Consider the following 13,782-nt stretch of genomic DNA (forward strand, 5'->3'; position numbering starts at 1 on the left):
AAGTGACCTGAGGTGAGATATATATTTATATTTTGTTTGTTTTTGCCTCTTCAGAGTTTGTATCAAGAAAAATGCAGACTTCAGGCGGCGTAACAATGGTTTCTTCATCGATCTCCTCTCTACCGTGTGGTTCAAGGACAACACGCTGCCAATCCAGGGAGTCATCACCAAACTGTTGTCCTTCCTGATGATTGAAACAGGTACCACAACTTTAGAACTCCTAGTCAAGAACTCCTCTTCATTTTCTTCACCTTATTTTCTTATGATGCTGAATTTCTCTGACACTGTATTTGACAGGTGTGACCACTTTGAACATAAATTATTACTGGGGACGTTTTTACTGTATCTGCAAAGTATACAGTGTACTGTCATTATCTATCCTTTTTTTAATAATTTTATAATATATATGCTTGTTGATTGTTTATGTACACATGTGCATAATCAGATTGCACGTATGAAATGAAGATTATTATTATTTGTTTGTTAATATTTTCTCTGAATCATTTTTCTAACCAGATCTGTCAGCACTCGATGAGTCTCCAGATAAAAACCCAGTTGTGCGATCTGTGATACTGAAACTGCTCCTGAAGTTCAGGTAAACTCAATGTGCGACTGTGACATTATTATTGAGGTTATGTTATTTTAACACGTAGATGAATAGAGCTATCTGCCAATTATTAAGTATAAGTAGATAAAGACAAAGAATTTTGGTTGTGTGGGAATTGCAGCCTGATGTCTGTCTCACCTGGCAAACCCCTCATCCATTGTAACAAATATATAAACATAACTGTGTTTCAGGTTTGATGAAGTCAAGGAATTTTTGCAGCAGCATTTGTCATCAGTTGAAAACAGCCCAATTGTGGATGAAGCGGATAAAGCAGAGCTTTATGCATTATACATCAACTGCTTGGAGGTAGAACAAGACCAGATTGTTTATTACATTTAATAGTATAAAAAAATGTTCATGCAGTCTTTTTCTTTTTTTTTTACATTTTTTAGTTTATTTTAGCGTAGTAGAGTTCCAGCAGGCCTAATCTGGTAATAAAATGGATTTGAATAAAACTCAATGTAGCTTTTTTTTTTTAATTATTATTATCATTTCTTTCTGACTGCAACAAACATGGTTAGCATGATAGCATAACTGCCTAAGTCATATAGGAATTTGTAATGTATGTACGCTAATTATCTATTTAGTTTGAGTTACCCGACAGTTTCTAAATGGGGCATGAATGTGAACTTTAACCGTACCACCAACTGTTACCTTGGTCTTCACAGGACTCACTGTGGGAGAAAACACCTCAGGAGGGAAACGGGACTCAAGAGTTGCAGTTCTTCAATGAAGGAACAGCATTCCTTCAGGGCTTTTTGGCTGAAACCACTTCTGCTCCTGGGACGGTCACTATTCAGCTTCTACAGCACATTGCCCAATTGCGTCTGACGCTCACCATGGCTGCCCAGCTCATCAGTGGAAAACTGTCTGGTGAGATATACTTTAACTACACCACTTTTTGCAGTGGTTAACATTGGTTAACAGTATTTTTGATTACATTGGTTTTGCAGGCAACAGTGTTCCAGACGGAGCAGTAGAGTTTCTGAACATGGTGATCAAGCTCTGTAAGGATGGTGGGAATGACTGGTACCGTGTTTACCTGATTCGTAAGCTCAGCGAATGGCAGGGTGTAGCTCTCATCCAGACACTGGTGAAACAACCAGACTTCAACTGGCTTTTCCCTGAAGAGATCCATCAGCAGGTAGAGCAGCGTTCATTTGCGTTTGGGACCAGTCATCTTCATCCATGAATTCACCATCACATTTCAGAACCATTTAACATCAGTTTGCTGATACTGAAACTTGTTTTTGCTACTCTTACCCTGTTCATGGTGTGAACAGAATGAGGACAGAGGCCAGGTGGACCACTATCTCGTGTATGGTGAGGAGTACAAAGAAGTGAGGGGTGCAGTTGCCAAGGCAGTAGCGGATGGTGTCCATCATGTAGAGAAAATAGAGGAAGTCTGTGAGGTACAGTATTTCTTCTCACCCCCTCTTTCATAACTTCAAGGGAGTTTTTAAGATTTCACCCAAACTTTCAGTGCAACTCAAAGATGATTAGATTAGAATTTGAAGGTCAAATGTCTGACATGACCTCATAAAACATGTCGTTAGCTATTAATCCATTTATGGATTCACAGGAACACCTCAAAGGAATTTCTTCAAATTTGAGCAAAAATGGACACAAATTAGTGTTTGGTGGTCACTATATTTGGCCATAACTCAACAAGTCTTACTCTAGTCAAGAGATTTTTTCACAATGATGTCTGTAAAAAAGTTAATAACTTACACTTTATCCTTGCAACCTGACCAATTGATGGAGGCATGCAGTGATGTAAAGTAAAAGCAGTGATGCTAGTTCTGTGTTTTGATTAATTCAGGGATGCACTGCATCACCAAGGACTCGGACAGTGTTTGTCCTCCTGGCTCTTTTCCGAGACGTTACAACACTGTACAGATCTGAAAAAAAGGAGCTTCATCCTAAGTCTGAGGTATGAGCATCATAAAAAACACAAGTCAGTACTCTTTAGGGTTTGAACAAACACATGCAAGAACTGAAACTTACCCAAAGCTAATTAAATCTTAGCTAATGCCTTGTATGTATTCCTCTACCTTTTTTTTTTTTAGTTATGTGCTGCATTTGAAGATCTCATCCAGGGCTCAAACTATCTCCATCAAAAGGAAATAAGGAAGTTTGCTTCAGCCTTGGTGAAAAATGATTTGGGGGCCCCAGTTCCTGCTCATGGTACTATAGAGAGCACTGTCATTGAGCTGATCATCCACCTGAAAGCTGTGCTGCTCAGTGGGAATCACTGTCTACTGAGGCCACTCAAGCACCTGGCTCTGACCCCTGAAAAGATGCAGGTAACTTGTCTGTAACTGTAACTTTGACCACTTCAGCTCCGGGTGTCAGCTGCTCTCTTTCAGGCGCTTTACATAATCGATGTAGTTTGTTTTCAAATGTCAAAATCAAAATTCCTTATCATATTACAACGCGACCAAATATACTGTATGATAGTTTGCTCTGAAAGTTTTATTAATCAGTTACTGCGTACACTCTGTTATGCAATCAGAATCTTACAACTGAAAAGAAACACTCCATAAACTGTTTGCTACATTAGTTATTGGTAATTATTTCCACCTCATGAACATTCTTTTCCTTTAACTTAAAAGGGGGCTTTTATACCCACAATGCCTGATGACATCTTAGCTGTTACCCAGGCAGTCCTACAACAAGACCATGGTCAGCTCACTTGGTATGGTAAGTATTTTCAACTACTATACACCATGTTTTCTTACAACTCTAATTATTAGAACAATTGCTACAAATTTCTCAAACAAAAAAGGTATTTATTAATTTACTAATATGTATTTTTAGTTTATCACTTGTCTCTATGAGTCCATATTAATTGGTCGATTCATTTTTCCACAGTGTGTCCAAATAATCATCCATTCCTTGTTGATGAGGTAAGTTATTTTTATGCTGCTCCACTTAATGCATTTCCCACAGTAATTGCAGGTATGGAGTATATTGTATGAACTGTATCTGGTATCCTTCACTGCAGTGTGGTCTGCCAACGGAGAGAGGTCAGTGTCCAGAGTGTGGGGAGGACGTTGGAGGTGAACACCACGTAGCCTTCCCTGGATCCAGACAGGTTAAGCTAAAGTGAGTGGTATTAATTATAACAGTTTTGTGTGCCCTTTTACTCAAATGGGATTATTGGGTGAATCATGATTATGATGATAATCCATAATCATAGTCCAAATATAGTTACCCTGTGAGTGTGAGGTATCAGCTACATACAAATAAGTAAATTACCAGGTAATTTGGTTAACACAAATAAATGACCATGCCTCCACCAAGTGTAAAATACTTTCTTGGTAAATCACCAGTCAGTGTTTGTGTTAAACCTACTATCTGTTGTTTTAGGGATCACACAAGGCCCGGTCACATCCTGGGAGACCCTGAACGCAGAGACAACTCAGAAGCCCTGGACACCAAAAACATGTCTCTAACTCCCTTCACACTGGTCAGACTGATTACACATTTGACCATGCTCCTGGGAGCCTCTGAGAATCCCCAGGTGAGCAGATGAAGAGTCAGTTGTATCTTTGGGATATCTGGAAATGATCAGCAGCTACTGTTTACTAGCACTTTGTGGACTCTTAAACGTCCGTGTGTACTCTGCTTGTTCTCTTAAAATTGACCATGGCATTGTTGCCCGTGCTTGGTTTATTCAGCTTGTCCAGCAAATCATCCAACCACGAGTGGAGGACGTCCGTGCGTTTCTCACTCAACACATAACAAAGGACTTGGATCAGCTGAAACGGGCACTGGGAAAAGGAAATGATGACACTGTTACAGTTGTCCACTTGGTGCTCAAGTCCCTGCAAGAGCTACGTCCCGACAGCCACTGTAAGCAGTCCGTCAGTCAGACACTGTGAAACAATCAATATTTAATATAAACGTCTAAATCATGAAAGAGTGAATCACTTTTTAAGACACTGTAAATAGTCGTACATACCCAAATTAAAATCTACAATGTTGTCATATGGCAGGAATAAATGGTAAAAAAATGAACCTGAAGATAAAATAAGATCATAACTTTCCTCTTTTATATCTAAATATGTAATAATATCTTATATTTGACTTCATCTAGCTGGTATTGACCCTCTACTGAAAACTAAGGCATCCAGAAACACCTGGGAGACGGCTGTGGCTACAGATATTATTACACCTAAGTTGAAGGTAATTGTCATGTTATACAATGTATTCTTTTTTTTACTATTACCAGTAAAACTTACTTGCTGACACTGCACATTGTCTCTTATGACCATTCACATATTTATGGCCGACGGTAGACATGCATGCTACCGTAAATGCTCTGATTCTGCTGATACTCACTGCTCACGTACTGGTTTTGTATCTAGGATCTTGATCGACTCCTGCAAGAAGCAAAGCGCAACATCAGAACTGACCCCCGAGTGTCTTCCAACCTAATCATGAGGACAACCTTCGGTGATGACTGCACCTTCCTTGCGTCGCTGCAGCAGGGCTCTCAGGTCCACAGCTCAGCAGTGTGGAGCTGCAGGGAGAGGCTCTCGCTGCTCAGCCTCACGCACATTGTGGAGCATAAAGATCAGAAAGAAGAGCTGCCCCTGCTCTGGAGGTTCCTGCAGAAGGTGAATATCTACAAGGTGTAGAGCTTTCTGGAATAATTAGCAGGCAGCTACTGGCCAGATTATGAGGAAATCTATCATAGATGTTCCTCTGGATCCTTGAGTTGGGTCCACACTTTTTCCCTGAGGTAAAACATTCGTAAAGATTTAATAACTGTATGGTCTGTCTTCATCTACCACCCTGAAGATTTTTAACTTTTTAATCCCATTACTTGTAATTCTCAGTTTCAGAAAGTACATATATATAAATCGTATTTATTTCATTTTGAAGTTTTATTGTGGGATAGCAGGAGCCTCTTCGAGATCACATGAGTGACGAGCTAAAAATAGGACGAGCATTTAGCTGGATATTACTGATCATTAAAATTAGAAAGGGACAAACGTTTACTGTAGTGAATCATCTTAGAAGCTTTATAAATGTCTTGCGGTTATAAGGCTTATCTGCCCTTAAATTTGTTTCTCTGTCTTTTTTTTTTCTTGCAGGAGAGAGAATTTCGCCAGATAAAGTTCCTTCCAGAAATCCTAAGATTGCAGAAAAATTTAGTGAGAAAATATCAGAATGCATCCGAGCAAATAGCCGGCTCCATCGCACAGTTCATTGAAAAGCAAACAGGTACCCAGACATTGTTTTATCACAAAAATGTTAACTTTTAATAACTGAATAACTGAACAAACTATTGAAATAGGTAGAAGCTAATAAGACAGAAAACAGCTGATGTGTGGCATATTTTCATTTATTTTTTTTTGTCATTCAAATAAAATGTATTGAATCATTGTTATTTCAGAACGGAGGGCCTGGTACGAAAAACACATCGACACCTTCCTGAGAACATGGAATCTGCTTAGATTGTCCGTTACCAGCAGTAAGTAAATCACTTAGCACTCAACAATACAAATGACAAATATGGGTGCATCTTTACTTTTTATTATTTTTTCTGTCTGTGTGCATAAAATTACTGTATGCTTCAGTTTTTTCATTTGTTGTGTTATTAAATATTTAAACAGAAATACTGACGTGATCTTCCCAAATTACAGATGAGCTGAAAATCCCAGAGGAATTTTGTAGTGAGGATTTGAACCTGAACAGCGACTTTCAGTACCTCCTTCCCCGACGCCAGGGTCCAGGCCTGTGTGCCACCGGGCTGGTCAGCTACCTGGTGGCGCTGCACAACGAGCTGGTGAACGCTGTGGACAGACACACTGGAGAGGACAGCAGGTGCAAAACATACTATTGTATTGCTGACTTTAAGGCAGTGGATTGTAGCAGAATGCTGCTGCTCTGTTTTGCCGTTTTTAGTCTCGTGTCTAAAAACACTATGAGCACTAGAGCGTGTTGTACAGAGGTTGTACAGTAAACGATGATTCTTCTATGCAAAGATTTATTTATGCAAAATAATGCAAATATAAATAGAAATGTTCTAGGGATCAAAATGTCAACGGATGATTTGTTTTTGATGTCTGAAGCGGCTACAGGGTGAGCGTGGTGGAGCTGATGGAGCAGCATGTGATCCAGTATGACGTGGAGAAGGACCTGCTCCCTCTGGTTTTATCCAACTGCCAGTACAGCTTGGAGCGTGGCCATGAGACAATATCACAGTACGACCTGCCCAGGATCCAGCAGCAGCTCCTCACCCGCATCCTGCAGGGAAAGCCTCTCATCACACGAACAGTGAGTCCCCACAGCTCATCTTAATTAATGCAATGAGACGAGGACAGTCAAGCTTTGTATTGACTCGATTGTCCACTAAGGAACAGACTCGGCTGGATCTCTTTCAACAACTTTTCTGTATCTTTCTAACTCATTTTACTGTCCTGTTTGCACTTTCCCTTCTTCACTAAACTGTCTGTGCTTTATTTTAGGGCATTCCCACTCTGGTCAACACACAAGAGAGAGACTATGAATCCATTTTCAAAACTGTCAAAGGAAAGGTGCCTCAGGTACAATGACAAATCTGCGTTTTTATCAAAACATGACATTGATATTTTAGTTTTAGCAAAAGTGTATAATTGTGAAAGTGACCGGTCCATTTCCTCTTTCAGGCCGTTCTGACTTCTCTGACCCGAAACGCTGTGTCCAGAGAGCTGGACTCCTACAGCCAAGTGTGTGAGGCGCTTAAGATCCTGGAGCTGCTCCTGGGTTTCCTCTCAATGACTGGTGGCGACCCCCTCATGCCGCTGGTCTCTTACCTCGAGGACGTACTGAAGATGGCCCAAAACATTGATCCTCAAATACTGCAGGTCAGTGCGTGTGCACCATCGTCGTCTGGAGCGACAGTAAGGTTTCCTAAACCCAGGTTGGATAGTTAATAGGTTGAGCTGGGGGACAGTTATCTTACGTCTGAGTTTTTGAAAACGTAATGCACACAGGTTAAAGAATGGAAAGAGAACAGGTATCCTTGCAATCCTCTGACACCTTAGACCAGGGGCCCACAGACCCGGCCCCGCAAACCAATTGGAGTGGTCCAATTAACTTCGCCATTTTATTTTTCATTTAATTTTCCTATCACATATCCGTATTTAAAACTTGGCATTTTAATTACGTTTTAATAATATGACATTATTAATTATATATATTATTATAAATATAATATTTTAATTATATTTATAAAAGTGGCTCATCTTCACCCCTCACACAATGGTTTATTCTGACGTGTCTTTGCTCATGACCGACAGAATTTAGCGACTCTGTCGCTATATTTAGCATATTTTTTGAACGTGTACATTTTTGCGTCCAGAGGGTGAAAATTCCATCATGAGAGTATAAATGACATGTGGGAGAAAAAGTAAATTTCAAACTTTTGACCAAAGAGAAGAGTTCCTGCAAGCAAGTCATGCCACAAGCTGTAACGCAGCCAAAAAGATCACCAAAGAAGAAAAAAAAAAGTTTTAAAAAATGTGCAAAAATGCCGGAGGAGGGCAGAAGACTGTGAGGAACACACTTCATATAAATCTGCTGCTTTTTTGTTCCAGGCTCTGAGGAGATGCTCTCTCAAACACTGCGTTTCTCTCTGGCAGCTCCTCTCCTCCCTCAAATCTGAAAACATGCTGCGTCTCAAGATGGTAAGTGGTGCAGACATTTTGGTTGAGAACCAAACAAGGAGCACGGAGTAGAAAATACTAGTTTTAGTAATATAGTCCCACTCATTCAGAAAACATTGATGTACATAAAAAAAAAAAAGATAAAAATCCATAAAATCCCTAACTGTGTCTGTGAACAGGATCCCTTCTCTGAATATCCGGCTGAGTACCAGAAGCCACTGACGGAGGACGACAAGGCCGACCTGAAAGGCTTCATGTCCAAGAGGAACGTGGACCAGTGGCAGCTGGAGGTGCACGAGTTCCTCTTGCTGAGTTTGGGCCGCCCGCGGGCCACAGACCTGTACAAGCCAAACTTCAGGTAAACTACAGAATAGTGAAGTGTAGTTGTAGTTTTACTTTACTGTGTGCGAATTAGCGAATTAGCATGGCAATTGTTTAACAAACTCTTAACCAGCGTAGTTGAAAGTGTAACCTGTCGGGAAACAAAATAACTTTTTAAAGCAATTTCTGGGGTAAAGTTTCCCATGTTTTTATCAGATGTAACTGATGATTATCCTCGTTTGTTCCTCCTCAGTCTTAAAACGGCGGTGGCTAACCACATGGACCGTAAACACGCTGAGGTCCCCCGGTACGTGGAGGAGAGCTTCCCTGAAAACCTCAAGCTGTCCCAGATTGTCGAGATGTGGAAATACGCCGTCATAGCCAAACAGGAGTGGTTGATGGAGGGATGAACAGGACACGTTTGAAAGGATTTTTTGTTAATTTCTGCTTTTGTTGATTTATAAATTTCAGGACCTGCTCAGAAAATGTTAGACAAGCATACATCATATGTTGTAGGCCATTTTAATATGAGATTATTAGTTCTTTTGAAAAAAAATTTCCTACAATTATTTTACTATTGAACTCCAGCGTCCGATGTTAGAATTTCTACCAGCTGGTGTTTAGTGCTCTGATTTATTTGTTGCTGCTGTGTATTAAATGTATCCTCATTATCATGAAGGTTAAACGTTCCTTATAGCTACATGAGACGATGTCAGTCTTATTTTTGTACGTTGAGCCTGGACATGTGTAAGTTTCCCATGCTGCTGGACGACACAGTTGAGTTTTTCAGACAATCAGGGATCATACGTTTATTTTATTGTTTCTATTTTCTTTATTTTTTTCAAATGTGAAGAATTAAAAAGATGTGAGTGACGCACAGGAAGTCAGATAAAAACTAGAGCGCGTTTAATTCCTGTTTATCAGTTTTTTAGTTGAAAGTTTTACTCAAATGCTGACTCAAATGCATATATCAGAGCTTTTTTATGTCTGTAGATTATGCTGATGTTTCTATTAAGTTGATGAATCTGCATGGTAACAAGTGAGGGGAAATTGCAAACTAGATGCTTTGCATCTTTTTGTTTTTCATTATATTTTCTATTTTTCAGTCTTTTTCAATTTTATAATATAATTATTTTCACTGCATTTCCGTTGTTTTCATTTACATTTTTACCATTTACAATGTCGAATGTTTATTTGTGTCGACCTGTTATACTTTTTTTTTTTTTTTAGCACAATCATGTTTAGATATTAAACAATGCAGATCATGAAGTGTTTAAAGCCATAAATCTGCCTTATGCACCGGTCGACTGCTGAAAATCAAGAAATCCTTGATGCTGCAAGCAGTGAATGTTTATTCTGTTTGAGTTTAAAATGTTAATCATTAAATATGGAAATGCGTCATGTGTTGTTTGATCAGTTTATATACGGGTGAGGACTGTTGTAATAAATAAAATGTAAAATCTTACTCTCATTCAACAAATGAATAAAAAACTGTGTCCTACTTTTTTTTCCAATTTTGTGAGAAAACTGCAAATGAATCAAAATTTACTTTAGTGTCTATAAGTATTTGGAACAAGTAAAGGTAATATTGGCTGCTCTTTGATCCTTCATGTGACCAAAAAAATAAATAAATTCAGTTGAAGTTCAAGCTACTTCTATTTATACATATATGCAGCATGTAGTTAAAAGTTTACTCAGTCATCCCAGTTCCTTTTCTATTAAACTATAAACTCCAACAGTAGATGGTCGTCTACAACATTAATCACGACACAGTGTCTAAAGTGTCATTTGATTCCAACATTAAATTAGTTTGAGGCTGAACCTCAACACACGACTTCTTCTCAATAAATACGACTCCTTTAACAAAAACTGTTTTATTCTCATGTTCTCCTGTAAATAAATTACAATATCGTCTCATGTTACAAAAATAAAAATGAAACCCAACGGTGGAATTACCCATTTCAGACTTAAGAATATGAGAATTTTTTTTTTTTCCTCTCTCCCTATAAACCTAATTAACATCATCACGTGTCAGAAATGCTTTAACAAAAGTGTTGATTATCTGGGGCTGAACCCTCGGCTCCTGACTGCCGCTCTGCTGTGATCAGTGCTGGAGAAGGACAAAACTAAACCGCAAACAGAACATCACAAACAGAGAAATGAAGAGCAAGTTAAAAAAAAAAAAAGAAAACTTTCCATGCAACAGAAGTTGGTGCTTTCTACACCATGAAAACTACACCTGAGACGACGACTGACCAAAGAAAACCAGAAGTAAAAACCTTGCTCCAGTGAACCAACAGATGAACCCAAGACTTTAGATCATGTCTATGATACAACATGCTTGTGTTGTTGTAATCGCACATAAACCAACAGTGAAAGGTGAAGTCTGCGGGCTCTGACTGGTACATGTGTTCATAATAATAAAAGAAATGTTAATACCAACTTCCAGATGCTAAAAAAAAAAAAAAAAAACTAAATTCAGTGCCACAGCACAGCTTCTCTCGACGTCTCCCGGTGAGATTTCTACAACGTTCGGTTGTCAAACATCACAGCAGAAACACACACCAGTTAATGTTGTCTTCATGTACTGAAGGAGGAATCGTTCTGACAGACAGGATGAGCCGTTGCCTGTCAGTGCTGGTTCTTCATTCCCTGTGGTTTTCCTGGTTTCTTATCCTGCTGCTGCTGCTGCTGTTGTTGGCCCCGACCGGGACCCGTCATCCCTCGGCCACGGCCACCAAACAAACCTACAGGGGACAAAAGAGACATAAGTGTCTGTGGGAATCGATAAATTCTGGGAATTTAGACACAGTTACCAAGGATGGGAATTAATTAGGTTTTATTGACATCTGTGCCATTATATAAAATACAGAAAAGAACTTATTAAGACACTCACAGCATTTTGTTTTCTGAGGATTTTATTGAGAGGATTTATTGTTTTTGTTTTTTTCCTGGCATTTCTTCTTCGATACAAGACCTTTAAAGGCCAATCTGCATCGTATCTTAAAGACTTAACAGCATCATATTACCCCAATAGATGGTTTCACACACTTACTTGTGGTTACTAAAGTTTCAAAAAGTAGAATGTGAGGCTCAGGTGACACTGAACCATCCCTTAATTACGCGGCTATAGATCTCGGCTGCTGGGGGATGATGCGCCGAGCAACCGGAATATGTTTCTGTTACGTTTAATTCTGCCTTTTTGAGCGAAAGCTTCAGCTTCCCGATGGTAAGACTCAGCAGACACAAACAACAAAATCCGTTTCCACTCACCTCGGCCACCTCCTCCTCTGCCTTTGCCCTGCTGCTTGTTCTGCTGGGCGCCTCCACGTCCGCGGCCCTTCGACACCACCTCCTCCTTCACCATGTCGATGATTTCATCAGGGATTCGCAGGTACTTGATGGTGCTTCCTCGGATGTAGCACTCGGGCATCCTCCAGAACTTATCGCCATCCTGCGAGGGGCCAGTTTTAGGGAGAAAAAAGTTAAATATTTTATACTTGTGCTTGATTTAAATTAATTACACTATGAACGCTATGAACAAAATGAATATAAACCTCAATGTAACCTCATGACCATTAATTGCAATCAGAAGAAGCCATCTTCAAAATAAATACACCAAAGAGAAAGTGAGGGCAGTGCTCAGCTTTACCCTGGAGGTGCAGATGACTTCTCTCAGGTTGATGTTCATCCAGTTGTCACAGCTGACCAGGTGACCGTTGTACGTCTCTCCATTCTTCAGCTCCACCAGCTGTAGAGACAAAGGACAGGACAAACAGGCGGGTTGTTAGGAGTCTTTTAGACAGTGGAGCATAAAAATGAAGACACAACAACCAACCACAGACTACACATAATTAATTACAAAGCCAGCGACCACACACACACACACACACACACACACAGACTGAGCTCGAGTTTGATGTGTTTTTGGTCATCCAAGTCCAGGTATATCCAACGCTAACAAGGCTAAAACAAAGGCAGCTGGACTTGTTGGCTTTTGCTGAAGACATTTCTCCATCATTCAAGAGGCTTCTTCTATCTTTCATACCTGGGCATGTAACTGGGAGCAACCAAATGGTAGAACAAATCCTCCAATTACCGGTAAGTATCTGCTTGTTACAGTCCCTGTGTAAAAAACTTAAACTCAGCTATGTTTGGTTTAGCTTTTTTTTTTTTTTTTTAACAGGTGTTAAGTGCTAAAGATTAGTTCAGATATGATTTAAGTCAATTTTCATGATGCCACACATGGCGCAGAACAATTAACATCTTCCAGCCTTTTTACATTTTTAGACCAGGATTAATACACATTATTGAAAAGCCTACACAAGCTCAGAGAGAGTTGGGGTCTACTCACCATAGGATGGTTCTGGGCAGTCTTTAGCAGGGACAGGGGAAGCTGGAAAAAATAAAGAAACAAGTCAGAATATATTGTTATTTAAATACTTGGGTGAACTTGATCAATACATCAGGGGGGAGACATCATTTAGGATTTCAAATTTCGTGGATTACACGGTCACTGCAGGTAGTCTGATTTATTCATTGGATAAACCACGGATCATCCAGCTTTTTGTTTCATTTTAGTGAAATCTTCTCCCTCTGTTTGGTGTGGTGTGACAGTACAACTGCGAGGTGCAGCTTTTTTTAATCATGCAGTTTATGCAATGAGTGCTGTCATCAAACTACCCAGGATGTGGATGATCTCGGATAATCTCAACTCCAACAAATGTTCAGTATTTAAAAGTAGCAACGTTGGGTAAATTATGTTGAATTTAGCTACAATGGCTAACTCAACTTAGCTACCACACCGGCTGCGAGCCGCCGCTGCTAACGCTGCTAACTCGGATGCGTTACGGAAAATTACAAAACTATAAAATGTCAGAGATTTGGAAAAAAAAACTATATGATTCTTACCATTTTTGTGGTATCTCTTTTCTTTTTAAGCCCTTATTGCTATCGCGGCCCTTCTCAAACACGACTTTCCCACCGATTCTTCTTCTTCCGCCTTTTCTTCTTCTTCGTTTTTTTTGGGTAGTTTTGACGCTACTGGGCGCGTTACTGCCCTCAACCGGATAGGACAGGGTCTTCATCACATTATTATTATTATTATTATTATTATTATTATTATTATTATTATTATTATTATTATTATTATTATTATTATTATTGAATCTTCCTTTAATGATTCCTCGTGGG

At 39.5% G+C, this 13,782-nt stretch overlaps 2 protein-coding genes across 5 annotated transcripts in view; one reads left to right on the forward strand and one right to left on the reverse strand.

Moving 5' to 3' along the window:
- Nucleotides 1-10,780, forward strand: part of rnf213a (ring finger protein 213a) — a 37,049-nt gene extending 26,269 nt beyond the window's left edge. For all 4 annotated transcript variants that reach the window (XM_047586600.1, XM_047586601.1, XM_047586604.1 and 1 more), the window contains 24 exons: nucleotides 55-200; nucleotides 517-595; nucleotides 799-913; nucleotides 1,276-1,480; nucleotides 1,561-1,751; nucleotides 1,891-2,019; nucleotides 2,430-2,540; nucleotides 2,677-2,913; nucleotides 3,223-3,310; nucleotides 3,482-3,516; nucleotides 3,615-3,715; nucleotides 3,980-4,133; nucleotides 4,291-4,465; nucleotides 4,710-4,798; nucleotides 4,981-5,232; nucleotides 5,713-5,842; nucleotides 6,015-6,092; nucleotides 6,265-6,445; nucleotides 6,694-6,898; nucleotides 7,090-7,167; nucleotides 7,270-7,467; nucleotides 8,200-8,289; nucleotides 8,448-8,626; nucleotides 8,843-10,780. In XM_047586600.1, coding sequence (XP_047442556.1) covers nucleotides 55-200; nucleotides 517-595; nucleotides 799-913; nucleotides 1,276-1,480; nucleotides 1,561-1,751; nucleotides 1,891-2,019; nucleotides 2,430-2,540; nucleotides 2,677-2,913; nucleotides 3,223-3,310; nucleotides 3,482-3,516; nucleotides 3,615-3,715; nucleotides 3,980-4,133; nucleotides 4,291-4,465; nucleotides 4,710-4,798; nucleotides 4,981-5,232; nucleotides 5,713-5,842; nucleotides 6,015-6,092; nucleotides 6,265-6,445; nucleotides 6,694-6,898; nucleotides 7,090-7,167; nucleotides 7,270-7,467; nucleotides 8,200-8,289; nucleotides 8,448-8,626; nucleotides 8,843-8,999 — 3,403 coding nt within the window. In that variant the 3' untranslated portion in view covers nucleotides 9,000-10,780. The remainder of the gene's footprint in view (nucleotides 1-54; nucleotides 201-516; nucleotides 596-798; nucleotides 914-1,275; nucleotides 1,481-1,560; nucleotides 1,752-1,890; nucleotides 2,020-2,429; nucleotides 2,541-2,676; nucleotides 2,914-3,222; nucleotides 3,311-3,481; nucleotides 3,517-3,614; nucleotides 3,716-3,979; nucleotides 4,134-4,290; nucleotides 4,466-4,709; nucleotides 4,799-4,980; nucleotides 5,233-5,712; nucleotides 5,843-6,014; nucleotides 6,093-6,264; nucleotides 6,446-6,693; nucleotides 6,899-7,089; nucleotides 7,168-7,269; nucleotides 7,468-8,199; nucleotides 8,290-8,447; nucleotides 8,627-8,842) is intronic.
- On the reverse strand, nucleotides 10,448-13,639 carry lsm4 (LSM4 homolog, U6 small nuclear RNA and mRNA degradation associated). Its single transcript, XM_047586605.1, has 5 exons — nucleotides 13,501-13,639; nucleotides 12,944-12,985; nucleotides 12,242-12,340; nucleotides 11,863-12,043; nucleotides 10,448-11,336 (listed from the first exon to the last, which is right to left on the reverse strand). Exons 1-5 carry the CDS (start codon nucleotides 13,501-13,503, stop codon nucleotides 11,221-11,223), a joined length of 441 nt encoding a protein of 146 aa, XP_047442561.1. The 5' UTR covers nucleotides 13,504-13,639; the 3' UTR covers nucleotides 10,448-11,220.
- Between the last annotated feature and the right edge of the window lie 143 nt (nucleotides 13,640-13,782).

This window comes from Mugil cephalus, chromosome 6, assembly GCF_022458985.1.
Source record: "Mugil cephalus isolate CIBA_MC_2020 chromosome 6, CIBA_Mcephalus_1.1, whole genome shotgun sequence".
Classification (NCBI taxonomy): domain Eukaryota; kingdom Metazoa; phylum Chordata; class Actinopteri; order Mugiliformes; family Mugilidae; genus Mugil; species Mugil cephalus.